The 27,555-nt window shown below is 42.3% G+C and overlaps 1 protein-coding gene across 2 annotated transcripts in view; it reads right to left on the bottom strand.

Annotated features, from left to right (window-relative positions):
- Positions 1-27,555, bottom strand: part of mpp7a (MAGUK p55 scaffold protein 7a) — a 161,235-nt gene that overhangs the window by 59,330 nt on the left and 74,350 nt on the right. For both annotated transcript variants that reach the window (XM_028569896.1, XM_028569897.1), the window contains exons 4-6: positions 25,000-25,077; positions 16,848-16,928; positions 9,531-9,662 (exon numbers count right to left, since the gene is read on the bottom strand). In XM_028569896.1, coding sequence (XP_028425697.1) covers positions 9,531-9,662; positions 16,848-16,928; positions 25,000-25,077 — 291 coding nt within the window. The remainder of the gene's footprint in view (positions 1-9,530; positions 9,663-16,847; positions 16,929-24,999; positions 25,078-27,555) is intronic.

Raw genomic sequence — 27,555 nt, 5'->3', positions numbered from 1 at the left:
GGTCCCCTGCTGGAGCTGCTCCCCCCACGACCCGACACCGGATAAGCGGACGAAGATGGATATTTGTGAAAAAGACCATCGCTTTGAGCAGACTGGATTGGCTGTAGTGATACATTCTCTCTCTCTCCCTGTCAGTTGTAGCTCGCTCTACCTTCTAGTAATGTTGGACACAGCGGTCTTGAGCGAGAGAGAAAAAAACGTTAAAAGTGGAACGCTATCACACTTTCCTTTCTCCCCTCATTGGACTAAGTTTGTCGACACTACTCTGTGCGTGCATCAATAAGTAAGTCTGAGGTCCTGTAGGTACGGGATGATGTTATGCAGGATTTATGAATGTATGTTAGCAACAGTAGGCTAATTTACGAGGGTGCTATTTTATGTGTTAGCTAATATTGCGCATCAGTTCATCTGCGCTGCAAGAGTTATGTTTCTGTTTATTGAATGCGTTATTCAGTGCAAACATAACCAAGAATGTAGTTTAAACTCAGTAATGATGGTATGTTAGGTTATTACTGTCGCTCTGTTGAAGGCAAACGTCCCACTGTACGCAGTACAGTACGTTACGCAGATCACGGACATCTGATTGATTTTACTGCACCGTACTTGAAAGTAGGTCAAGTTCTAAAACCTACCAGCAGGGCACCATTTACAGAGGGCATTTAAATGTCTGTCTAATCGTTTCTATGTTAACTGTTGGCCCATAGTAGTAGAAAGAGATATGACCTACATACTGTATCTATAATATAATTTTCATATTTCTGCATATTACATGCAAATTCTGGATCGATTTGCCTTCATTCACAGGACATACAATCTCTCATACTATATATCTTACAGAAATTACATTATATCAAATGTAAAGTCATTTTTATTGATATTCAATACAATTATTATTTCCCTCTAATCATTTAGCATTTTTAACACGCTACAATGCACTATAATACAAAGCAACCTGTATCTCACACACACACACACACACACACACACACACACACACACACACACACACACACACACACACACACACACACACACACACACACACACACACACACACACACACACACACACACAGTGAGCCAGTCAACACCGGCAGTGCTCTCCACTTGTCCTCATGTTTTAGAGCACAGTACTCCATCTTGCTTTGCAATGCTCCCAAGACACCGCGGCCTAATCCATCAAGTGAAAGATGTATTGCTTTTAAAGCACATGGGTCTATCTGTAAAACACTAACATGTGTGCTGCCTGCTCTAATCTCATTAGTTGCTCCATTAATTCCCAGCCAGTGGCATTACTTTCCCCTTGCTTTCCACATTCTGATGTAAACAGACAATAGAAAAGTCACTTTGTTTTTAAAACACATCTATCTAGTCTCCCCCTTTGATAACCGTTTCAATCAAAAAGGAATCTCCAAGGTTGTCAGCGATACTCAAACTATATTCATTGTGTACAACCTACATTTAAATACATTCACACCAGCAGTTTAAATACATGATAATGTGGATGTGATTTTATTCCCTATTCTCAACGAATGTGTTTGTGAAGGCTTCCAGACAAATGGAATCAGAGCAGCCATGATCCGACCGTCCCAGTTATGTCAGAGGAGGCCAGCCTGCCGCAGATGAGAAAAGCATGGCATGTCAAATTGCCAATACCTCATTCCTGCGACTGCCATTCATGGAAACCAACTTTGTTACAAACCAAATTGATCACAAAAACGTTCCTGTCTCATCGCAATTATCAACTCCCTTATTAAGTAAAGAAAATCCACCCACATCAATCACCCAGTTGGAGCTTTTACAATAATAATGTTGGACATGTCATCTACATTTGTATGTGCAAGTACTATAGCTCTGAAGTTGTACTGGTGCTCTTTGTGGGTGTGTAATGAGAAGTCCAGCCGATCCACTATTATCCAGTGGCTGTGGCAGAAGAGTGGCTGGGGCCAGTAGTGGTATAGCTGTATTGATTGGTGCTAGCTGGTGTCAGGCAGGATCATATGTAGGTTGGCATTGCCAACTGGATGGCACGGACACTGCAGTCTACAGTTTCCATTCAGTTGTACCCAGTGACACCCAGTCATGATGGGAAAACCAATCCTGTGTGCGCAACAACACACAGCAGAAGAAAAAGGGGAAGAGGAGAGAAAGGAGAGTAGGATTGGGTATCGTTTGGGTTTTTCCCTGATACTGGTGTTAAAACAATACTTTTAGGCCGGTGCCTAAAAGGTGCCTGAACCGATACAAAAAAAAAGAAAAAAGCAACCGTTGGCGACATTAAAGAACGGCTTGTTTATTGCAGAGGGCACAATGGTCAAATTTAAATAGTGTATTTAAAATGTAATAATAACTTATTTCCCCAGTCAAGTGCTGTTAAACAACAAAAATGACAGAATGTCCTCCCAGTTGCGGTCTGGCCCAGAAGCCTTCTGAGCTTTCATCCACTTTCATTATCTGCACAGTGTTTACAGTCAACACCTCTTCCTCTGAGGAATCACTTGTTTTGTTGTTACCGTGCTTAAGTGTGTGAACAAGTCTTTTCTTTTTGTGTTTTACAGTTTTACAGTGTCTTTGTGCCAATCACACTCAGAAAAGTAGGCACTAACTTCTCATCCTCTATTCCGGGAGCCGTGATGAAATAGTCAAGGTGCTCTGTGTGGGAGCTCCATTGCACCGCGCTCTCATCAAAGGGACCGATTAAGCGAATAACTCCAGTCATTTCAGGGCTCCTGGTTATATGGCGCTCTGGTACTCAGACGGTTCTGTAACTTCAGCCTTTGTAATACCCCGCCGCTACTCAGAGTTTGTACCGGTTGGTTTCCCACTGCTTTTTCCTTCCTGCTTAGCTGGCTGTACAGCACATACCTCGGCACACAGCAAACCTATCACCTGGTCAGCAGAATGCATTGGAAGAATGCAGAATAAAACTCCTCCGTCGCGGACAGAAAAGCGTTGGTCCAGATATCCTCATCGCCACTTTTTGTTATATTCTTAACTTTTTCATGTTACTAGATATAACAATGCTAACCGGGACCACGACGGAATATTACCTGTTTATTAGCACAACAGCATGTCTTAACAGCAGCATGGCTAACACCTACAACGGAAGCTAAAGTTACCCACAATCCATCAGGTTATTACAGTAGCCCAAAATACACAACAGACTCCTTTAAAGTGAAATACAGCCACATGGCCCTTTAGCTTTCAGCATTTTAACCGTGTTTATGCAAGCTACTAGCTAACAGTAGGCTAACGTTACCTGCTGCCAAGTGTAATGGTAACTACCGCCACGTGCAGCGATGCTTCTGTTGCCAGTAACGTCCGTTTCGGAGCACCAGAGGGCAGTGCAGACATTTAAGTGGCACCAAAATAAGGCACCGAAATCTGCGTTGTCATTCGGTCTGGTAGATAACGGTTGTTTTATGGCACCGGGTTTCGGTACCCAACCCTAAAGGTGAGTAATAGAGCCTGACATTGATCCGTTCACATTCCTTGCAAGAGAGGTTTTATGGCTGCTAATGATGTCTAACTACCTTGGATGGAAGAAGTGAGAAAGGGATGGATAGAGTGTACATTTGTATTCAAAAATACTGAACAGGAATGTGGATAGATGGATCTTTAAATCTATACTCATGATCAACAGGTGTCCGTTTAGACAATGCAGAGAAAGGAGCAGGGATAACTCTTTACTTGTAGGACAGTGAAATGCATTTTAATGGTTGGTATTATAGCAAAACCAGATGAAAGGAATTACTTGGGAGACTGGAAGCAAAAGAGACTTGGAGAAAGAGGAAGATCGTGTGCTAGTAGGAGGACAACTAAAGATGAACTGAGTGGGAGAAGTGAATGAACGGTACTCTGACAGCGGTGAGAGCCAGCACCGACTGAATGCCATTGAACTAGCCATTAAGTGATGTATAAAATGAACACAAACACAGCAGGGCATGCACGCCGAGCACCTCCAAGTCTGTTATTTACATCTGCATCACTGGACTCAGAACATCCAAATGAGGAAAACAGAGGCGGCCACAGCAGGCTTGTCAGCCTCTAATGTTCTCACATCATACCAATGGTCACCCCGCACAGCTGTGGTGTACCTTCTAGGGCGCTCAAAGTTGCTTTTGCTACTTATTGCATTTTGTGTGTGTGATGATTGGAACATGCCACAATGCTTTGGTAGACGCTGCAGCTCCTCAATAGCAAGAAATGTCAATTAACAAGTTCTTTAGCAAGTAATTCATACAATGATTACAAACAGTCAAATATCACTACACGAGCACCGAGAAAATTACACTTAAATCTAGTGAAATAGGTGATTAAAGGTTTCATTAACAACAATGAAAGATATAACACTATTTAACTTTTTAAACTGGACATAGCTCATGTTTTAGGCCTCTCTCGATCATCCAAGCTCCTGGATCTGGATTTTTTTGGCTGGGGTACATGAGTTGCGTAACACCAGTGCATTTTAGCTTCCTCCAACTTTTTGTCCTATTAGTCAGTCTGCACTCAAGCCCTTTATCACCAGAAGCAAACCTCACAAGTATATCAGCTACACTGCCACATACTCAGCGCTGACGCAACCCCCTTAACACTCAAATTTAGCCCCCCACCAAAACTGTTCTGAAACCTTTTCCAAAATAACACATTCTTCTAATAAAAAGACATGGCTGAGCTCATGTTTCTGTATGCGCGCACATGTTTGTATCGCTCTCCAAACCCAATTATTTCATTGTCTCGACACTTGAGCTAATAAATCTGCCGGTTTGGGAGAGCAGCGGGAGAGCAGGGAGTACAACAGAAAAAGGGGGAAGATGAAGAAGAGGGAGTTTGTCCTGGAAGATAGAGTTTTTACAGTTTCGTCGAAATGTGGCATGAAGTCACGCTCTGAGAAACGACAGCAATTAATCAGAGCTACTGAATACAATCCACTCAACTAATCACAATTAACTTAATGGATGAGTCACAAGGAAAGGGGCCTGCGTGCTAGCTGCAGCCCAGTCCTCACAATAACCAGAACTGTAGAATGAGAAAAAGGTAGACAGCGAAGAAAGTGAACGAGAAAATAAAAGAGAGCAAAGTAAGGAGAGACGGAAAGGAAACAAGATATTGTACAGCCGCCTTGTTATGATGTCAAGTTTGAGAATTTCAGGCTGATTGTATGAAATTGCGAGTTAAAGGGCACATCCAAATCAATTTGGTGCGGCAGTGAGGACCCTGTGCAATTAGAGTTTTTTTTTTTATTGGTTAGTAGATTGGCTGTTACTCCACCGTGAGCATCTGACCCGCTGGCTTTTTCCTTAATATACGATCTAACTGTTCATTAGAGTCAGTTTCCCTTTAAAGATGTACAGGATGGCAATTGTTAAGGGGCCAGAGGTAGATGCAAAACCTTAAAATTGACTACGTACTTAGAGGGTCACAAAAAACGAGTAACTTCACCTCCACAAATGAAAAAGTAACAAGGACTATTAGGGCCATTTCACCATGAGTGCAATATTTTGTCAATGCCATGTCAGCACTCTAATGCGTGTGTGGTGTTAAAGAGTAAGGAGCTGTTCAACTGGAGCATGTGTGTTGTATGTACGTACGTTGATGTGCCCAAAACAAACAATAATTCTATTGACTAAAAGTTGTATGACGAGCAGATTCAGAAGTGAACATATGGCGGTGCTAGTGTACACTCTTGCAAAACTTGAGTTCTAACGTTTTTATTTGAAAGATTGAGATTGCGATGAGGGGAGAGATTGTGGAGAACACCCTCTATGACATGTACATTAGGGGGGGGAGGGGGAAGAGAGCCACATGATGCTAAATGGCAGCAGCAACAAAAAAAGAATGAGCAGAGATACATGAAGGCCGTGGAGTTCAAAGAGCAAAATATGTTCCCGGGTTTAACTCTTCTCTGCTGCAAATCTTATTTGAAAGTATTTGCAACTGAGGTGTGAAAGGTTAACGTGCATAAAACTGACAAATTAAAGAGCATAAATTTGGTGTGAAAGGGACTTTAGCTACACAGTAATATAAATACTGTAGAAGTCCCACTTTTTTCCTTTTTGCAAGTTTATATTATTACAGCACTTTGCTCTATTCCTACAGGAACTATTTGATGAATGACACTTGCAACTTGTCTTACTCTCTCTTTGGACACATTCATTCTTTAGTGGTCACAAGACAGAGAAGAGTCATAGGTTCTGACCAAAGGTGTCGTGATACAAATAGAATTATAGCTGCTGTGCAGCTGTGAGTCGGGGCCGGGGATTTTGAGGAGAAAGAAAAAGGAGAATGAGGACGACTAATATCTTCAAACATTAAAACCTAAGTCTTTAATCCACACAGCACAATCCATGAGTATGCATTAGCATGTTTGTTCTGCATCAACCGAGGCTCAAACTCACAACCTCAGACAGCAAGGGCAAGCCTTGCAACTGCTAGGTAAGACACCTGAGACGGCTTCACACTTTATAACTGAGGCAATCACAAGTGTTGCTTATACAGTAAAGGCAGATTTCAATCTAGTAGTAGTAGTAAGATTTGAGACAAGATTCTGAGAATTTAGACAACACAGAGATCTCTGTAAAAAAAATTTTTTTTACAAAGATTGATTGCTCCATAAGTGACAAAACTGAAGATGCTGTATTCCCATTGACTGCAATAGCTTACATGAGGATAAAATACTATCCTTGTGTAAATTTTGCCAAAAAGTCTGAGATAAAATTCTGACATTTACCACACTACTTTTGTCATTTATTTTCATGAACATTGGAGATTTAGTAAGTGAACATTTGCAGTAGTTGTTTACAGTACTGTTTCCAGTGAAACATTTTGATCCACTGCAGGCTTAATTTTTAGAAAATTTAAGAATCTGGCTGGATCGTTTGTGTAGGACAGTCTGAAGATGCAGTGGAGCAATGGTGGTGTCAATTGAACAAAAACTGTGGGAGGAGTTAGGTTTAATACATTTTACAGTTTAAAAAAAAAAAAAACAGAGTGATGGACTTCATTATTCCTGCAAGCTTGAAGCATATGATAATTTCTGCTCATCTGTGCTTACATTTTGGTAAAAGTTGAAAAGTGCTAGTATGTAAGACTGATTATGTTATACATTTTCAAAATTTTAAACTTTAGACGGTTGCTGTAGCCACCATCAAGACTAGTAGCCCACCAAGCCTGTTGAGGAAGTTTAGCACAGAACTGGACCTATGTGCAAAGTGCGGTGATTTTTTTAATGGATGGGAAGGTAGTTTTAATGGTAGGAATATTTAATATTATCCGCAAATCTAAGAGGCTGCTTCTCGGCCCCTAATGAAAGTCTTTCTCTGAGGTTCCAAGCACTTGCCCAAAAAGAGGCCAGAATAGGGTCTCAGGTTCTAATCTTCTAAGGTGATACAAGTTGCTCTTCTTTCGGTGCTCCAGTACAAATACAAGACCATTACACATTACATTTCTGAGTCTACTCTCTGCCACAATTGCAGCATTTGAGTATTCATTGCTTTCTTTCATGCATACACAGAAAAACTATGCCCTGCAGAAGAATCCTACTGCTGTCCACACCACGGTCAGGCCTAAATTATAGCCACAGGAGATTATGGGCGGCAGTTGTGCCCTGTGGGTCAAATGGGCAGTGAGAGGGCAGCTAAGACTTACAGGGAGGAAATGGCTCCACAGCAGTGCGTCGACACTTGCTTCCCATTACTCCAACATGTACAATGTCACTGTATAGTTTGATTTGTTTTCTCACTGCTGTGTAATTAGTTGCACTGTCAAATTTAGTGGCTGTTGCTGTTACATTCATGAATAAAATGTGTTGTCTAATGCAGGTTGGGAGTTATTATGACTTGATTTCCTGCTATTAATCTAACTGTGTAGCCTGTTTATGCATGTAGGGAGTGACTTAAATATACTGGTAGAAAAATAAGCAGCCAGAGCAACAATATTGCGGTGATACTGATGATATGTTGCATTTAAAGAGCCACATTAACCTCTTTTAAATTGGAAGAGTATTTATAAAACTAACCTAATGTTTACCCCTAAAAGAACACTTGAAACACAATAACCAGTGTGCACCCTTAACCTATAAACTGAGAGTGAGCCACCATTTTACTACAAAAATATAGTCTACATAACACCTTCCATAGTGTAACACGCAATATCACACATTGTAAATGTGTGTTTTAGATGTTCTCAGGAGCCAAATCACTGCAACAAAAAAGAATCAAGTCATGTAATGGAATAACACCAGCTGGACGATTAAGCTGACCAGATCGGGTGTAAATTACATTATGGTTTCAGGGAATGTGATCCAACATCAGACTCTGGAGAGGCCAACGCAGGAAGCGCCCGCGACAATGTGTGTCGAGAGGGAGAACGAGAATTCCTCCAAGCCACATTATTACGTTCAGCAACTCCACAGAACATGCAACAGGCAGAAACCCAAAAATGGCTTAGGTGTGTTCTCCTTCCCCCGGGGTGTGGTGAGAGAAGTGCGCCGGCCTGGAGCCAAGACGGTGGTCAGGGCAAAAACCACAAAGTGAAAATAGAGGCAGCCGGGGCCAGAAAACGTCCGGCACAGATCAAAGCTGGGCGGGGCCTCAGCACACAACAAAGTGCTATGATGACAGATGGAGGTCTCTGACAGGCCATCGAGGACTTGAGTAGTGCAGTATGTGTCGCAGGACACTGAGGTCAGTCAAGAGTATCACAACAATGGCAAAACTAAAATAATCGCGCAACAAAGCTGAAAAATAAATAAATAACCAGAGCAGGGAAATGAATGGAATGGCAGCCATCAGACGGCACATGCAGACAAGGGTCGATGGGTGGAGTGAAAACAAGAATACGGGCCAAGACAGCGCTGCCGTAGAGTTGGGGCCCGAGGCCGTAAACAGACGGGTGGTTGTTGATGTCTGGGACGATAGCCTAAAGAGAATGGACGTGAGAAGCATGTTAAAATGAGAGAGCAACACTGACCAGGATAGAAAAGGAAGCCGTTCGCAGACACCGAGCCTAGACGGGCTTAAAATACTCATGGCCAAGAGCAGGGTAATTGCGGTTGGTTTTGGTGTACTTACAACTTCAAGGTTGTGGTTCGGATTCCCACATGCAAGTACCTCAAAAGCATGTATGGTATTGGCTTGATCTGTGTTGCGGATGCTGCTTTTGGTACAAGAGGTATTCAGAAACTCATGGATTAGCAAACAAAGCCGTGATTTTCATGACATAAAGGATGTTAACCACAAATACAAACGTAATAAAGAACCTGATGTTACATTCAGTTTGGAGACATACTTTGCTGTAAGTATTTTTATACCTACATCAGGGAATAGGTCCCTGGCATCCTGATTTCATCCGGGGTTGTTGCAGCCTATGGTCGGTGCCTTTACACCCAGGCCACTGGGATGCCCACAAAGACATCATGTTTTGAGTCTTTTAACTTCCTAAAACCATCTTTCAAACTTCTGGAAGCTGCTGAAAACCACTATGTACAGATCGAACACATCATTTCTCAAGATGACTGACAAAGTTACTTACGAGAGGTTCCTTGTTTTTGACCAGTCTTATGATTTTCACAGAATCCTCATCGTCGTCAATATCTTCAGGCAGCGGAGGTAGTTCGGGGTCGTAACTCTTCTGGGCGATAGTGTCATGGACCGAAAGAAGGCTCTGGAGGAAGGAGAGGGATAGAGGAATAGATGGAAGGAAAGACACAAGCGGCAAGGGTTATCAGTAAAACCATCAAGACCTTAGCTTTACCTCTGTCTAATTAGCCAAATAAAGTGTCGCAATACATGCTATTACGAGTTTAATCCATCATTTCTTTCTTTGAGCAGGACGGAGAAAATGCAGAGACTGCAGGGAGGATGGTTATGAATTGGGGTTTCTCCCTCAATTGCCGGGTGATGGATTTGAACCGGTTCAGAGCCAGAACTTGTAGCTACATGCGTTAATTGTCATTAGGCCCATGCTCTACCACCATACATCTCTCTGATTAAAGGCAACCAGGACCCGTCCTGGACCACTGCTCATGAGGGTCTGCGCATAAAAGGGTGTGGGGCAACCTCGGCCATCATTTTTCAGGACCAATGCTTTCCAAGGGCCAAGGTGGTGAACACTCGGAGGAGCGATGTTTTGCACCGTTCGGCGGCAGGCTCAAAGTAATGAAGTTCTCAGTCGCCTCAGATATTTCACACGTTCACGAGCAGACATTAAAAAGAGACGGGACGCAGACAAGAATGATGCCATTGAGACGTTCATTTTTCAAACTATTTAACGACTCCATGTCCGGACCAAGATGCAGCTGGACGCGTGCTGCTTTTTCCGTGGTTGAGTGGAGAGAAAAGTGAGAAAAACATCTTCCACCCCATGTGCCAGACGAAAGTAGAGAGAGAGAGAGAGAGAGAGAGAGAGAGAGAGAGAGAGAGAGAGAGAGAGAGAGAGAGAGAGAAGGATATGGTGAGAAGAGGAGCAGTGTGTTTTATGGCATGGGAGCATGCTGCAGTACAGCATTCAAGATGTTGCTAACTGGGAGCAGATGGGAGGAGGAGACACAACTAGAGCTCTGTGGCCAGGATCCACTGAGAGACAAGCTGACCAACACACATACAAACGCACACACAGATTTTTTATCATACACTTGAGAGGACTTGTGTCTATTTATTCCCTTGGTCCAAACCTTAAAAGGATGATTCTAGGTTCATTACGTGGTTCTTTCTTTTGTGGTTTTGGTAATTATTCATGTATTCATAACACTGTAGGCCTACTTACAGTATGGGTTTTAAAATGTAAATAATTATCTTAACTGTCCGTTGTCAACATCAAGGAAGGTTTAGATAACCTGGCTAAACTGCTGGCTTTACCGGTCTGATCACCTGACTGTTTGTGTCTCTTGTCCCGTCGGACTTTGTTGAATCAGATAACACTGTGTTCCCAGATCTTAGCTGTCAAGTTGATGAATATACAGTTATAAAAAGCCATGGATATAGCGACAAAAGTAACTGGAAATTGAAATTTCCTCTTCATCATCTTCCTCCACAGATTCCTCCTGTCCAAACTCTCAAATGCCATTAATCACCTCTTCTTCTTGTTTGCTCTTCTTCGGTTTTATCTTTCGTACATTTTTTTTGTTGTTTGTTTTACAAAATGTTCCCAGCATCAGTTTGTTCATTTCTCAGAACAGGCCTAACAATGTGTTCCTGGCTTATATCTGCACCGTACATAAACACACACTTTCTGTTGTATTGTATGTCTAGTGATGCTCATGATAGTAGGGAAATATTCTCTTGGAACGCAGGAAACCCAAACTGTTTGCAGATGAGGACAACAAAAGCAAACTGAATGGGATCCCAAACTTGTGCTTGATTCATCATATTGTGTTCATAGCACCGTGTCAAGATATGGATGGAGAGTTCGCAGTTGCAGTTTCCACAATGTAGTGATGAGATCATTAATGTTGCATTCTGTGGTTCAGCACCACATGGGAACATACATGACTTTATAACAAGAGCTATAGCCAGTGAATGAAAGTAGCACTCCACTCAGGGCTGAATGAAAGATCACAGGGCAAATATTTACAGAAGAATGCTTCTGACTTTGTGGCCACCATCTCTTTTTCTTTTTTCTTTACCTTCTTTTCCCCCCATAGGGGGTATAAGTAATATTATTTTAATTTGCCGTTGTATCGAGAATTTCCTGAAAACATTCTTTGGTAAAAGCCAGTCTGTGCCGTGACAGCAAACCCGGAGAAATAGGGATTTTCTTTGAGTTTGAGGTTGGATACACGTGGTGTTGTGGCTCTCTTTATGGTGTTTGACTGTCAGTCACAGCACCTGTTCTGGGTCGTGACAACATGTGGGTCAGCCAGGCGTCCATCAGCCTCTCAGCAGGGTGGGACACCCAAGCGGGCCAGTGCCCGCGGAGCAGAACTACAGTGTTGACACACTGACACTGTGCAGAATTAGTCCCTGGAATGAAATTGGAGTCGTGCTGAAACAATTTGTCAATCAATCCAATGACACAAATTGAATCTACAGTGATTTTGCTAAAATTTATTTTTCTCTTCCTACACATTGTTTGATTTTGAGCAGTGCAAATAAATAAAACTCAACTGTTCAAGTCATAAATCAAGCAAAAATATCATTCAAATGGCAAACATTTGCTGTATCCAGCTTGTCAAATGTGACAATTTGCTGCTTTTCTCTGTTTTTTATCACAGCAAACTGAAAAACGTTGGATTATGGACTGATTAAACATGTGAACATGTCAACTTGGGCTTCAGGAAATTGAAATGTGTTTCTTTCCTCTATATTCTGACATTTTTATAGACCCCATATTTAATCGATGAACACATGAACAATTAGTTTGGAAACTTGGTTGTTGCAGTAGTGCAAAATTGTACAAAACAGAGTAAAACATACAGAGCTAAGAGAACCCTCCATATTTCCTCATGCTCACTTCAACCTTTCCTCCGCCGACCTGCCAGCTGCTGTTTCCTCTAAACTCTATTCACCAGGCCTAACACTCTGACCTGTGAGTGTCCTCTCACCAATGGCACTTCCTTAAATCTGGCACTGCCGCCACGTTCTCCCCCACGGCCGTGCCTAACAACCTATAACAGAGCCACAGCTAATACCTTGTAAAAACTCTCTAGGAAGTAGCAATACCAGCTGTATGCTAATAGATAGCACATGGCACATGCCCTGGCTGGTGACCGTTGACATGTGAGTACAACTGCACAGGTACAAATGTTTCACACACACAGAGGTCTTTGTATGGAGGCTTTCTTCCTGGGTTGATACGAGTCAGTGGGTCTTGTTATGCCTCAGTGTCGGTGGATTAGCAGCCTAATCAAATCTAGAGTTATATATCCTTGTACAGGCCTGCAGCTGAGGAGAAAGGAGAGTGAGAGACTGACAGAAAGATGAAGGGGAGCGAAGCCCTTGTTTTGCAGGCATCTCGTCCATTCTCGGTTTGTGTGTTTATGTTCATTAGGCATAATAGGGATCCTAGAAAAACAGATCACTGAGCTTGACTAAATAAACCTGCTCGTACATTCCTGGCATTGGCCTCTCATTAAAGCCCGCCCCCGCCCCTGTGACCAGACCACTCGTTTTTTAGCTGGCGGTGCTGGATCGGTGCAGGGTAACTGCTTTGCCTAAGCGGGAAGGACCCCGCTGTGTGCGTTCTGCCTTGGAGACCCTGCTGTAGCCCAGCTGGGATTTGACACCCACACCCACCGTCCCTAAGCCTTGAACCATGGCACGTACCAAACTGACTCAAATACATTCTGCAAGCCTGTATACACACACCTACCTCCATACACGCCGACGGAAACAGCCGGCCATCATAATTGGCACTTTCATCCCTATCAATATTAGTCTTGCTGAGGGGGAGCTAATATGGGTGAAAGTTGTTTTTTCATGTGCAAATCCTAAAAAAGAGAAAGTTTGAGGCAAGGAAGAGAAAGAGAGAGGGGAGTTTTAAAGAGCATGATTTATATCTCCACCCCAGGAATGGATCATTTCAGCCATAATTAAGAGTGATACAGTTACTATCGCACAGAGACGCCATTCAAAGGCTGCAGCCATCTGCTTGTGTTTTACACCCCCAGCCCTGTGATTTACACTGGGGTTGGCTGGTACGGTATCAAGTGCCCTGGAGGACAGATGGAGACAGAAACATAGCAAAGTTTTAATACTTTATTCCTGAAGCCCACATGCAGCCTACGGTTTGAGACACAATGTCAGGAAAACGTCAAGAGCCTCCATACTCCAGCATGTTCTAGTCAAAGCCCTCCCTCCAAAACCAAGGTGCTGGAACTAATATAGTGTTGCCCGAGTGTTCCAGCAGAAGCGTTTAAGGCCCAGGCGCTCAAAACTTGAACCAACATGCAAGAGTAGAGGTCATGAAGTTGAGAGGTAGAGAAACTGTACGCAAGTGTGTGAACACAAGCAGATGTCAATCGCTCAACTTGACAACACCAGGCATGATACTTTCAATCTAAAACGGACATACTTGTGGTAACTCACATAACGTCAGAAAAAGATCCAGGAATTGTAAAATCCAGCTTTCTTTGATGTTTTGATGAACAGATTCCCATTCCGGTACTTTGTTGTGATTCTAGTTCAGTGATCACTATGGATCGCCTCCCTTGGACTCAGTTGCTTCTGACAGTGCTCTCGACCGGCAGTAAAGGAAGCAGTAGCTGAATATTTTCCATTGTTTGGCGTGGAATTGTTTGGCTGACCTCGTATTGCACTGGAGAGCAGGTCGGCTGAGCAGCATGTGGAGATGGTGGGAGAACAGAGCAACAGAGAAAGCAAATAGACAAAGAGCGACTACAAGTAAATATTGGTGAAGCTCTTTCTGAGTAAAAAAAGCTGAAGTTGGAGAGGAGACTGTGCAGAGGTACATACAGGTACTTTTTTTTTTTTTAATGTAGTTTTTCCTAAATTTCCCTTGGGATCAATCGATCGTATAGGTTTCAACTCAGTTCTTGTTAATGGAGAAGATTTCCCACACACGACCCAATCATTTTATTTGGCAATTGGGGGAAATCTAGATCTACTTATAGTATCTGATCTAAATGATAAATAATAAAAGCAGGTTTCGTTGGCCTCTCTCTGGTTGAATGTTTCAAGTGTGTTGACACACCCTGGAGTACACGCCTACATCACTACAGTAGAGGTGAGAAGTTCAAGCACTAAAGGTCAGCAAAACGCAAGATTTTGAGGTGGCGTTAAATTGGTGGATGGTCAGCTGGGGTTGGGGCAAGGGCTTTAAGATCGCCTCTGGGGCTGAAGAATCGGCCTTGGCAGTTGCAGTGGTCATAGCTCCTGTTTAGTCAGAGGAGGAATAAGTGCAGGCACTCCAACGATTAAAGTCAAAGTCCACCTGACAATACTTTTATTCTTATTCGATTTCATTCCACATATGAATGTCACCCCAAACAGATCTAAAAATATCACAATCCATCACATTAATTTAGACCATAGTTAATGATTTAGACTGATGATACTTCCTAAAAATGTATAATATTGACTTAATTAAGTTATAAACACCAGAACATCTGACAAGGGATATCCCAGATCAATATCAATATCCTATAACCACATACATGAGAGGGCAGGATATTGTATTGGCCTGTGTGTGTGTGTGTGTGTGTGTGTGTGTGTGTGTGTGTGTGTGTGTGTGTGTGTGTGTGTACCTGGCCCACAGACCAGTCTCCTGCATTCACCTCTCCTCACCTCATCAGTGGAAGTTGCTGAGGTTCCTGATCGATGACTTTCATGAGCTCTGCCTTTTGATGGATTGACCCTTGCCATGCCAAATACCTTCGCTGTAAGCGCAATTAAAATAATAAACGCAGGATCTCTGACACAGGCATGCTTCATGGCGAGCGCAGGGATCATTTGCCGGCGCATTTCACTTCAGGGTTGACAGAGACAAAGGAGATTATAACGTCCCTACGTAGCAAAGTAGGAGAGCAAGGCTGTGATAGATTGCGACAGTTTGTCTTCGGGATAGTGGCTGTGTGAGTGTGGGTTTGAGTGTGTAACCACCATCATGTCTCTATGTGGGATTCTGTGTGTTGATTGCTGGTGAAGTGTGGTGAACTCAATTAAGACCCCATTCTCATGCCTTACTTTGTGTAACTGTACATCTACTGTACCAGTCTTTCTATATGTATATAGTCTATATCCACGACGTTCCACTTCCGGGATTGCTCCGGTGCTGCAGGAAATTTCGCTGGATGCATGTCTTTTTGCCGATGTCCGTTACCTTCCTCTTTCTTTGTGTTGGCGTTCTATACTCCGGTGGATTTCTGAGGACTATGGTTAACTGCTCCTCAGATCTCTGCAGGGTAAATCCAGACAGCTAGCTAGAATATCTGTCCAATCTGAGTTTTCTCTCGCACGAATAAAACAACTTTTGGAACAGAACAAGTTCCTTCCCGAGGCTATTTTGTCGCGGCTCCGTCCGGTGTTTAGCCCATGACGATTGTGATTGGTTTAAAGACATGCCAATATACCAGAGCACGTTTTTCTCGCATCCCGGAATGCTATGTGGACTAGCCAGACCCTCCTGTGCAGCGCTGTGCAAGAGGGTCTGGCAAAGCGGGACTAATATGTATATAACTGTATTGGTTTCATTAAAGTAATTAATCATGAAATCACTAGCATAGAGTTAATCTGACTTGTATGTCTGATCTTTTTGATTTTTAGCTAACTGCTAACGTTATCTATAACAATCGCTAGCCATAATGTTCGCTTACTGTACGTAACTGGTGTGTGTGTGTGTGTGTGTGTGTGTGTGTGTGTGTGTGTGTGTGTGTGTGTGTGTGTGTGTGTGTGTGTGTTATTGGTAGAGGACTTCATATTGAGCTGTTGTTTCTGGCAGAGCCCATACAAGCATGACAATTGCATTAAAAAAGGAGCCCGTCCAGCTCTCCTTCTGCAAAGGCAGCTCTGTCTGGCTGAGACACCTGCACGGCCTGATGGATGGCCAGTTATGCATTTGAAAAAAAGAACGTGTAAATTCATTTCGTAGCTGTCTGTGTCTGGCTAACAAGGCCAGAGGCCACAGCCAAGAAGACAAGAAAAAGCATGGCCTGGATCTCAGCACCATATTGTTTTTTTTGTCGCCATGATAATCCCATCAATTTAATGCCAGCGCTGAATAAACAGCGATGCACAGTGTGTGATGACATCAGTGGGAATACGAGCCAAAGTTGTTGTTTTTTTACGACAATACTGTGGTCCTCCGCAAAGAGGATATGTGCTTGTAGTTTCTTAACATTTGCGGAATATAAAATGAACATAGATTGTAATGAAGAATAGGTGCCAAACTCACCTTCACATGGGGTTTGGCCAGGAGTTTGAGAAGTTCTTTGATTTCTCCGTTGGCTGATTTCCCTTCCAGCTCCTCAGACAACTAAAGAGGAGAAGACAAAGATTGTTCACACAAATGCATTTAAAATATACAAGATCAATCAGAGAAGACTATTAAATACGCTGATAGGAAAGTAAAAATCCCACTGTCGTCTGTACAGTAGAGGTTAATATTTTTGAGGATTATTTTTCCAAGCCTTATTTCAACTACTGACTTGAGGTAAAAACTGATTATATTGCTTATGAAGATCAACAGAGATACATCGAATGGAAACTACTGTACCCAGTAAGGGAGTGTGAAACAGTGACGTAACCCCTTCAAAAGCATGTGTAAAAAAGTATAGTTGTTCACCTAAGGGTGCTGGCTTTGTTTGTACTTTCAGGCAGCCCCAACCAACGGGGGCCAATTGGACAGGAAAGGTGATATTGTTCTATATTAGGAGCATCTTGTTTCTCTCTTTTTTCTTTTATTTAGAAGTTTTTTTTTCTTCTTTTTTCTGACAAAACAATCAAGCCACATACACATACAACACAAGACCACAAACTCATCAGACATTACAATACAGAGTACAACAGACAGGGGGGGAGGGGACCATATTAGTAAATGCCGTAAATTCATTTATATGTCCAGTTTTAAGTTTTTTTGAAGTATTAATAATATTAATAACTTGTATTTATACAGCGCCTTTCATGAAACCCAAGGACGCTTTACAGAAGGACTGTGGCTATGCTAAAGGAAGTTGTAGGCTGTGGTAAACAGGTGGTGCTTCAGGAGTTTTTGAAAAAGTATTGTCTCATGAAGGTACTGGGTCCTCCCTAAATTAGGTGCATCTTAATAGGAGGCAAGGTCACTTCTTGACATAGGGCCTAGAATTCCCACGTGTTGCCATTTTCCCTCTTTGCTAAATCTACTATTCAGTAGGATTATCTTTTAATGAAAATCACTCCATTCCTCTTGGAAACAATGGGAGCTGTGAGAGCGTCTCTGAGCAGTGGGACTGCGCTGGACTTTCCTGATAAATGGCTGATAGCTCTGAGACGAGTGACTCTGCTTCTAAAGCCCAGGCCACGCTCCTCCGTGTGCGCTCTGATTTATGTATGGATGATCCTCCCTGGAAGTGGTGTGAGTGTGGAGAGGAGAGGCGAGCCGTCGCACACAAAGACCTGCTTGTACTGAGCTGGGATCAGGAGCTAATGTCGGCTACACAAAGAGGACCAGTGGAGACCACAGGCTGGGATGTGAAAGGACAGCTGACAGTGATAGAGAAAAATCACACACACATGCACCGTCACGTTTCTTCTCTTGTATGTATGGTGTGGGAGCATGCTTGTACAGACTGGCCATACTGTTCATTATGTTATGTGTATTTTCAAGCAAATTGCCATACATACATCATTGAAAATGTAATAGGTTTTGGACTGTTGCTCAGACTAAAAAAGCAATCCGAAGACATCAGTGAGCTTTGGCATTTTTCCCTGTACATTTTATAGCATAAATGATTATTCAAGTAAAATAATTGGTAGATTAATCAACAATGAAAATAATCATTAGTTAATAAAATGAAAACTTGACCCACGTTTTGTTTGTATGACGTACAAAACTGACATAAAATATGGTTAAAAAATTATTTATTCTTTTGGACCGCCATAGCCCTTTTTTTTTTTTTTTTTTTACTTATCCAAATTGGCAGTCAAAGTAAAGAGAGAGGACATATTTTGTGCAGACTGTAAAGTCTTCAGAGACAATATTTGTGATTTTTGGTTACATAAACAAATAAAACCACTTGCTGTAATAACAACAGAAATAACAAATAATATGGGCGCCTGGTTAGCTCACCTGGTAGAGCGGGTGCCCATATATAGAGGTTTACTCCTCGATGAGCGGCGCGGGTTCGACTCCGACCTGCGGCCCTTTGCTGCATGTCATTACCCCACCCCCACACCCCACCCCTTCAGGTCTAAGCTGTCCTGTCAAATAAAGGCCTAAAATGCCCAAAAATAATCTTAACAAATAATATAAATAAATCATAAAAATGCACATGTGCATGATGCAAATATGGGTAGTGATTTTAATGTTTAACTGTATTTCTATCATTATTATTCAGTGGGTTTTATTTTACATATTATGTTATGCATTCTTTGTATTTTATCTCATCTTATTTGTACTTCTTATCAAATGTGTTTGATTTTCCATCTTCCTCTCCATTAATTATGGCATTCTATCTCTTTTTTTATGTTCATTCTGTCTATTGTCCCTTATTGTAAAGCATGTCCTACATTTCTTGTATGAAAGGTGCTACCCAAACAAAGTGTATTATTATTATTATTATTATTATTATTATTATTATTTTAATAAAACAGCTGAACAGTAGATAAGTGAACTGCCAATCAGTTGTCTCTTCTGATAAGCAGACCTTTTACGGTAACAAATCCCCTCACAACGGATAAAATCTGTGACTGGTCACTGGAAATATTTCCTTTAATAAGTTAATGATAAAAACAAAAAAGGTCAGTTTGACTTCCAGCGGGGAAAATGCTACAATGCCATTAACACTTCAGCACCAATTATGTGTGGTCAACGTGTTAGCATGAAGCAGTGTAGCAAAGAAGCATGAAGGGACATATAGATCATTTCGGTGCCTCTGTTGTCATCATCACCTAACAGATAAGCTGAACTGGAAAATCTCTCCGAAATGCAGTGTTCTTCTCGAGGCAGACGATGACAGAGGTTGGGAAAACCTACAGTTTGTTTGACTAACGACCCCTGGGGTGCAGGAATGAGGGAACAGAGGTGAGGCAGAGGTAAAGGCAGGGGCCCAAGGGTTAGACTAGGGTTAGGGAGGACGCTATGTCACTACACCCCAAGACAGGAACATGTGCTTTTGGCTGGGGGGTCTTTTCATTATTTCCATTAGCTTTGACCGCCCCCCCCCCTCAGGGAGAGCGACCATGCTAATGAATAGTCACAGCGGTCAAGGTTACTCTAGCTGAACCTCAGTCAAACCTGCATTACTTCACCTTTTTTTTTTTTTTTTTTTACCAGAATAATAGAATCTATAAGCATAAGGTCAAAGGGAGACAGAAGAAGTGTAAGAAAAACCAAAAATGTGGAAAAGTAGAGATAAAAGACACAAAAGAAAGAGATAGCACACATGATCAAATTAGAGGAGAGAACGGTAAAGATAAAGGGGAGTCAGGGTCAGGGTCTTTAGAAAGGTAAAATCTCCTGCTCTGACACACCGTCATCTATCATCTCATCCCCAAGCTGTTTACAGCGAGGGAGGGAGACAAAGAAAGACAGGGGACTGTAAATTTCCAGTCTCTCATAATGTCCTATTAAAGCACCTTGCCCCATAACTCAGCATGGAGGACAGATGGGCCATGTTTGACAACACCCTCTGCTCTCTACCTTCATGCTTCCATGTTAGAGTCATTATTTTCCATCCTCAGACCTTCACAGAGAATGGGGAGGGGGCAAAAAAAAAAAAAAGAAATGATGCCGGTCTCCTTTGAGACTTTGTTTATTTCATTTGTTCAATGTCATGGCAGGCACTGCAGTGTTTAGATAAGTTTGATCCCAGCATGTCAGTTTATAGCTCTCCCTTGACCCTGAACGGCTAAGGGCTCACTGCTTTGATATATAGCTGCCAATATATCAAGCTCACCTTTTCTCAAAGGGCTTTTATTAAAGCATATTAAAACTACTGACCTTATATTTAGAAAAATCAGATCTCAGCCATCCATTTCATATGATGGATAAAATGCACTTTGGCTTCGTTTATTATTTTATATGTTTTATTGTGATCAATAACAGCAAGCGTTTCAGCTGGATTCATTTTCATACAGCATTTTGATTAGACTTTAAACAAAGATGTTTTCCTATTATTATATTTTATTATAGGTTTCAATAAAGTGTTTAAAGTGTCACGGTCTAAATACTGGCTTTCACACGCTCAGAAAAATGAAATTAAAAAGGAAATAATGAAAGGATGAATTTCTCTCATGCAAATAATCAAATTTAAATCTCTCTCTCTCTCTCTCTCTCTCTCTCTCTCTCTCTCTCTCTCTCTCTCTCTCTCTCTCTCTCTCTCTCTCTCTCTCTCTCTCTCTCTCTCTCTCTCTCTCTCTCTCTCTCTCTCTCTCTCTCTCTCTCTCTCTCTCTCTCTCTCTCTCTCTCTCTCTCGTATGGAATGCAGACCAGTGCCCTCTGATGGCACCCAGTGGTCCTCCCAAGTAACAGCAGGTATTTTGGGGAGAATAAAGATGTTGGGAAGTTGGCCAGAAAAGGGAAAAAGAGTTATTTAGGGGAGAAGGATACGTGTCAGCCACAGGGACGTACAGTCTCAGTTTAAGCGACGGAAAGTGATCTGGAACAAGGGGCTGGCATTCGGCTTACTGTTGAAGTGGTGTTTGTAGATTCTCGACAGGATTGATAGAGACTGATTGGATTGGCAGACTGGAACATATATCGAGCTGGTTCACGTGTGAGGCCGATTTGCCCCTTTTGATTAAGGTTGTGGTATTTCACATTCCACAATGAGGCAAGAGTGCTTCTATTTCAGTCTTAAAGGAACACGCCGACTTATTGGGAATTTAGCTTATTCACCGTAACCACTAAAGTTAGACCAGTCCATACATACCCTTCTCATCTCCGTGCTGTAATGCTGTCTGACGGCTCCAGCGGCATCAGGCCAGCACAGAACATGCAGGTGAATGGTTCCAGCAATCCTACTGCTCCGAATAAGTGACAAAATAACGCCAACATGTTCCTATTTACATGTTGTGATTTGTAGAGTCACAGTGTGTACAAAAAACAAAGTAACATGAGACACAGCCATCTTCTATCCCTAAACAAACCAGGAACTATATGGTATATTAGGTGGAAGAATATAGTACTTTGGCGGAGTGATATGCTCGCAGCAAGCCTGTCTGAGAATATAGTTCCCGGTTTGTTTACGGTTAGAAGATGGCTGTGTCTCATGTTACGTTGTTTTTTGTACACGCTGTGACTCTACAAATCACAACATGTAAATAGGAACATGTTGGCGTTATTTTGTCACTTTTGTCACAATTTAGAGCAGTAGGCTAGTTGGAACCAGTTACCTGCAGGATCTGTGCTGGGCTAAGCTAATGCTGGAACCTTCAGACAGCATTACAGCACGCACGGAGATGAGAAGGGTATGTATCGACTTGTCTTACTCTGGGGGTTACGGTGAATAAGATAAAGTCCCAATAAGTCGGCGTGTTCCTTTAATGAGGGCTGGAGGGGAAACCATGTGCAGTGATAAACGTGTAAGCACATCCATAAACGCATGTGCAGTCACCCACCGACATATCTTTATATGTATGTAATACAGTACCTATTTCCTGAGCCCCGTATCGATCATGTTTCAGGCGGTGCTCGTTTGTTTGAGCAGTGGCAGTCACCTGCTGTGTGTGCTAGACCGTGCAGCCGGGGGGCAGATGGGGGTTGAAGTGTCATTTTATGTTCGGCAATAAATTAAGCCTCCATTACCCGAAACCCAAGCCCGAAATGAATTTCATTTAACTGTAGATCTCTCCCATTGCCCTTCAGTCCTCAGCCACCACTTCAATAGCGTTCATTTGGAACAGTGACACGGGTGAAAAACAATCCGCTTCAAAAATACACTGCAGCGCTCAGAGTTGTTTTTTTTTGGACTAGCCAAGGAAGGGGGACTCAGGATTGTGGTGTGCTACGAGATGCTTTGATACACCATCTCTGGGATTTATTCCGATACCTGATAATCCCGAGGAGACGCTTTGCAGGGCAGTAGCCAGGAAGCATAAATTTGAAAGTCTGTAAATTTGACAAAAAGAATGAGAAACAAAATGTGTAAGGGGGAGGGAAGATGGAGGCTGATAGTCGGGGGGTGTCTTGAACAGTCTACGGCCTTTTGCCTGAACCTGGGGACGCAGAGCAAAGACTTAGGAAAGAAACAGGAGTGATCCTTCACACTCTGGTGGAATTCTTGTTCTGGTGTTATCTGGTTAGCAGTGTCCTTAGCCAGGATTAACCGCAGGGTAGGACAAACACACTGACAGAAAAAGGAGCAATAAAATGTCTATTTGAGAATATTGTGCCTGCAGATTCAAACCAGGACACCCTGATTTGGTTAAGGGTCCCGGGTGGTTTGGGACTCGCGTCATCTGTATTGGCGTGTGTGAACCTTCCAGGATGGAACGTTACGGCTCCTCCAATGACACTTGTGGCCTGTAAGGTCAGAAAAACCACTCAAGACCACAAGACGGCCTGTCTTTCGCGGCAGTCTCAGGACACTCTGGACTCTCTCCCCCTCGGTCTTTACCTCAACCGACTGTACAAACTTCAGCCCCTCTTTCTCTCGTCTTTCCCTTGACTCGGTACTAATTAGGATGATGTATGGCTGTGGGCTCTTTAGAAGGGGTGGAATAGTCAGAGGCCCTTTGATTACAATAAACAGAGCTGGGGATTTCAAACAAAACCACACACCAGTCAAAGGGCTTTTCCTCCTCTCCGTTCACCATGCCAGGCCGGTTCTTTGGTTTACACAGGTGTGTGTGTGTGCACAAGTGGATGAGAGCGGGGCAGTTGCACGCTTATATGCACACGTGGCTTTCAATAAATATTGCAGATGAACAATACTGTGACAAATGGACACTGGATGTTTACTCAATAAATCAGAACAAATATCTTTCACAGCTTGACGAGAGGTGCAGGGCCAATGGAAGAAACTCATCATCAGTAGTGCTGTTGGTACTATTATTGTCTGTGTGATGACTTCTCATTAACAGGTTAACAAATGAAGAGGGACTGCAGGCCATAAGTGATGCCTCTTTGCTCTGAATGTGAATATTTAATCTAACCCTTCCACTGACTCCTGTTTATATGATGCAACGCCACAATCATCTGTAGTTTGCCTGCTGCTTTCATGCGTGCCCATCCATCTTCAGCTTTCCTCTGGATAAGTGGCCTTTCCATCTACTTTCTGCCCTAGGAAAATTATCGCTGTTTTCTTGCAGAACTGGATTTTCAATTTTGTGGCGTATGGCTAGATGTTTGGGCAATGAGTGGGCGGCAGAATGGTGGTGGGTGTAGAGGAGGGACAGTGTAGTGTTATTGCAACAGTGAATGAGTCCAGAAAAACGCGATTAAGAGGCATTTGGCAGTTGTGATCTGAAGTTTCGATTTCAATCTGCATTTGGATTTGAGTATAAGCAAACCATGTTTGCTTGGTTTTTAAACATAACAACAAGACAGGCCATGCAAGACAGAAAAGACAATGTATGTGTAGGTGGGTGACAAATTAAAAGGAAAAAAACCCAAGATAAATGAGTAGAGAAACACATCAAATGCAGAGTCCTCCATGCAGGACACGAGCACTCACAGAATGGTTTGATGGGTATGAAGATGATGTTAATCATACGCTGTGGCCTTCACAGTCACCAGATCTCAGGATCGCAGGATGGCTCTCCATCTATCGGCTTTTTCCATAAACAGTGGGCAAACATGCTAGCACATCACTGTTAGATAGTAAATGCCATAAACATATTCTTTGTAAATCTTTACAATCATTCACCGAAAGAACCAAGCAGGTTTGCCTTATTGCACAATCCAAATTTTCGTCAAAACTTGCCATTTTCAGTGTGTAGCTTGGAGGTTTTTGTGGTTTATCTTAGAGAAAGGAATTTTGAGGTAAACGGTAACACACGGATAGCAGAAGGGGAAATAAGCTATGCACCGAATGTAAGGCTTTATCCTGGCAATGGACTTCCGTTGCACCACACTAATGACCAAATTACAAATGGCATCCGTGACGCAGTGTAATCCGCGTCATTTCCAGTCTGCGGCATGCTTTGCCCAGTGTCACCCCTCGCCTAAATCAAATGGAGTATTTCCAGTAATTCAGAATGCATCTGAGACAGACAATCCCCTGTTGTGTGCTACATGTGTGAAAGGACAACTCTGGACTACGTCGGGACAATGTCCAGAGTTCATATGTAAAAACGGCTTATGACACTTTGTTTTTTTCATTTCATTTGTCACCCATCAGTTTGTGCATCCAAATAAATGCAAACCTTCCTTTCAAAAAAAAAAAAAAAAAAAAAGAACTTACTTCATGGGCCAAAGCTGCAGCGCTGTCAAGGACAGGGACGGGCTTGCTTTCTTCGTAGTGCTGCAGCTGTTCATGGATCTGAAAGGACAAATTGTGTTCATCAGTGTGAGAGAGAGAGAAGATGAGAGAGAGAGAGAGAGAGAGAGAGAGAGAGAGAGAGAGAGAGAGAGAGAGAGAGAGAGGTATGAGGTCAATGTTGGACTGCAGAGGCCACGGCAAGGCCTCTCTGAGCAAACACACACGTGTGAGCAATGTGCACACAACAACCCACGTGAACTGCTACAAACACAAATGTATGAAGGCAGCAGTACAACCACACATACATACATACATACATACATACATACATACACACACACACAAAATACACAAAAACATAAAACAACTGAAACAGCAAATCCCTCAAAGTCAACCACAATCCTAAACACATCCGGCAAAACATCTGCAGCCAGATGTGGCTCCCTCCAAGTCAATCAACATCTTCTTAAAAGCGACCAATGAGACCAGCTCATTAAGTTTCATGGATGTCTGTAACTTGTTCCATGTAGAGGGAGCAGCAAAGTTAAACGCCTTTTTCCCCAGCTCAGTTCTAACCTTTGGAACAGACAGAAGGAAAAGATCCTGGGAACGAAGACTGTAAGTCCCGTTACTATTTACACTGATATAGGCCAGACAGTAGAATGGAAGTAGACCTAAAATAGCCTTGTATATGAAGATATGCCAGTGTTGAAGTCTCCGTGTTGATAGAGACTTACTATAAGCTTTATCAAAGAGGAGAGTTTTTAAGCTTACTATTAAATGTGAAGACGGTTTCTGCCTCCGAACCAAAACTGGAAGCTAGCGCAGTGATCTAGTGGGGCAATAGGGTACTGTGAATTCTATAAGATACGATGGTGCCTGACCATTAAGAGCTTTGTAGGTCAGGAGGATTTTAAATTCTATTCTGGATTTTACAGGGAGCCAGTGCAGTGCAGTCCTGGTTCTTGTCAGTACACGAGCTAGAGCATTCTGGATCAGCTGGAGAGTCTTAAGGGACTTATTGGAGCAACATGATAATAAGGAATTAAATTAGTCCAGCCTCAAAGTAACAAATGCATGGACTCGTTTTTTGGATCTTTTTTGAAGATTTAATAATTTTATGTTATGCAGGTGAAAAAAATGCAGACCTTTAAGTTTCTTTTATGTGTAACCCTTTTATGTTAAAGGATATATCCTGATCAAAGATAACTCTGAGATTGTTTACCGTGGTGCTGGAGGCCACGGCAATGCCATCCAGAGTAACTATATCTCCAGATAATGAGATTCGGTGGAGTTTTGGGCCAAGTACAATATCTTCAGTTTTGTCTAAGTTTAACATCAGGAAATTGTAAGTCATCCAGGTTTTTATGTCCTTAATGTAACCTTGAAGTATAAGTAACTGATTAGTTTCTTCTGGCTTGATCAATGGATATAATTGGGTATCATCTGCCTAACAGTGAAAGTTAATGGTAATATACAGTATTTAGCAGTCTAAATACTGTATATGTCAGGTCTTATAGCTATTTCTAGGGTTCCTGCGTTCGAAGATAAATCAGTACAGGTTGAGGGCAGGAGGTAATGAATTTTATCTCTAATAGTTAGACATTTATTATTAAAGAAGCTCATGAAGTCGTCACTACTGAGAGCTATAAAAATACATGGCTCAGCAGAGCTGTGACTTTCTGTCAGCCTGGCTACAGTGCTGAGAAGAAACCTGAGGTTGTTCTTATTTTCTTTATTAATACTGAGTAATATGCTGCTCTGGCATTTCGGAGGGCCTACCTAAACGTTTTCAGACTGTCTAAACGAGATTTGTCCAGATAAGTGGAATTTATTTAAAAGTTTTCACTAGTTTGTTTTAATTTGCAGGTTTAGAAGTTATACCATGGAGCTAACTTCCTTTGTTTCATCATCTGCTCTTCTTGCTCATCTTCATCTTTTTTAGAGAAGCAACAGAGTCAAGTGTCGTTCGCAGTGAGCCTGAAGCAGTGAGTCTGCAGCACCCATCATGTTCTACTCGCACGCACGGCAAGCAATCACACAAAAGCACACACAGCTCTTTCACACAAGACTCCCTGGACTGAGCACAACAAGAGTGCTTTTAAGTATTTCAGCTCGCTTATCCACTGTACAAACAATCCAGTTTTCCACCATGCATTTGATATGCCCTAGTGGCCTGGTGAGGATTCCAAATCATTTCAACAGTCTGGTTAAATTGGCTAAACATTTCCTTATCAGCCTCAACACTGCAACTGCAAAATGTTGGGAGACAAAGCTGTATCTCTGGAGACTTACTAAAATGGAAAGTAGGCCTGACTCGTGTGTTAACGTTTACTCATTTACACACACACAAAAAACACTTCATCGCTCAAAAACTGATATGTGGAGCAGAGACGGTATCGTTTATACACACACATTTAGGCCACACGCTTGTGCTCCAGCCTACACACACACACACACACACACACACACACACACACACACACACACACACACACACACACACACACACACACACACACACACACACACACACAC

The sequence above is a fragment of the Perca flavescens genome, chromosome 22, assembly GCF_004354835.1.
Source record: "Perca flavescens isolate YP-PL-M2 chromosome 22, PFLA_1.0, whole genome shotgun sequence".
Taxonomy (NCBI): Eukaryota; Metazoa; Chordata; class Actinopteri; order Perciformes; family Percidae; genus Perca; species Perca flavescens.
The sequence above is the reverse complement of the archived record's forward strand: the minus strand, read 5'-3'. Positions and strand labels throughout refer to the sequence as shown.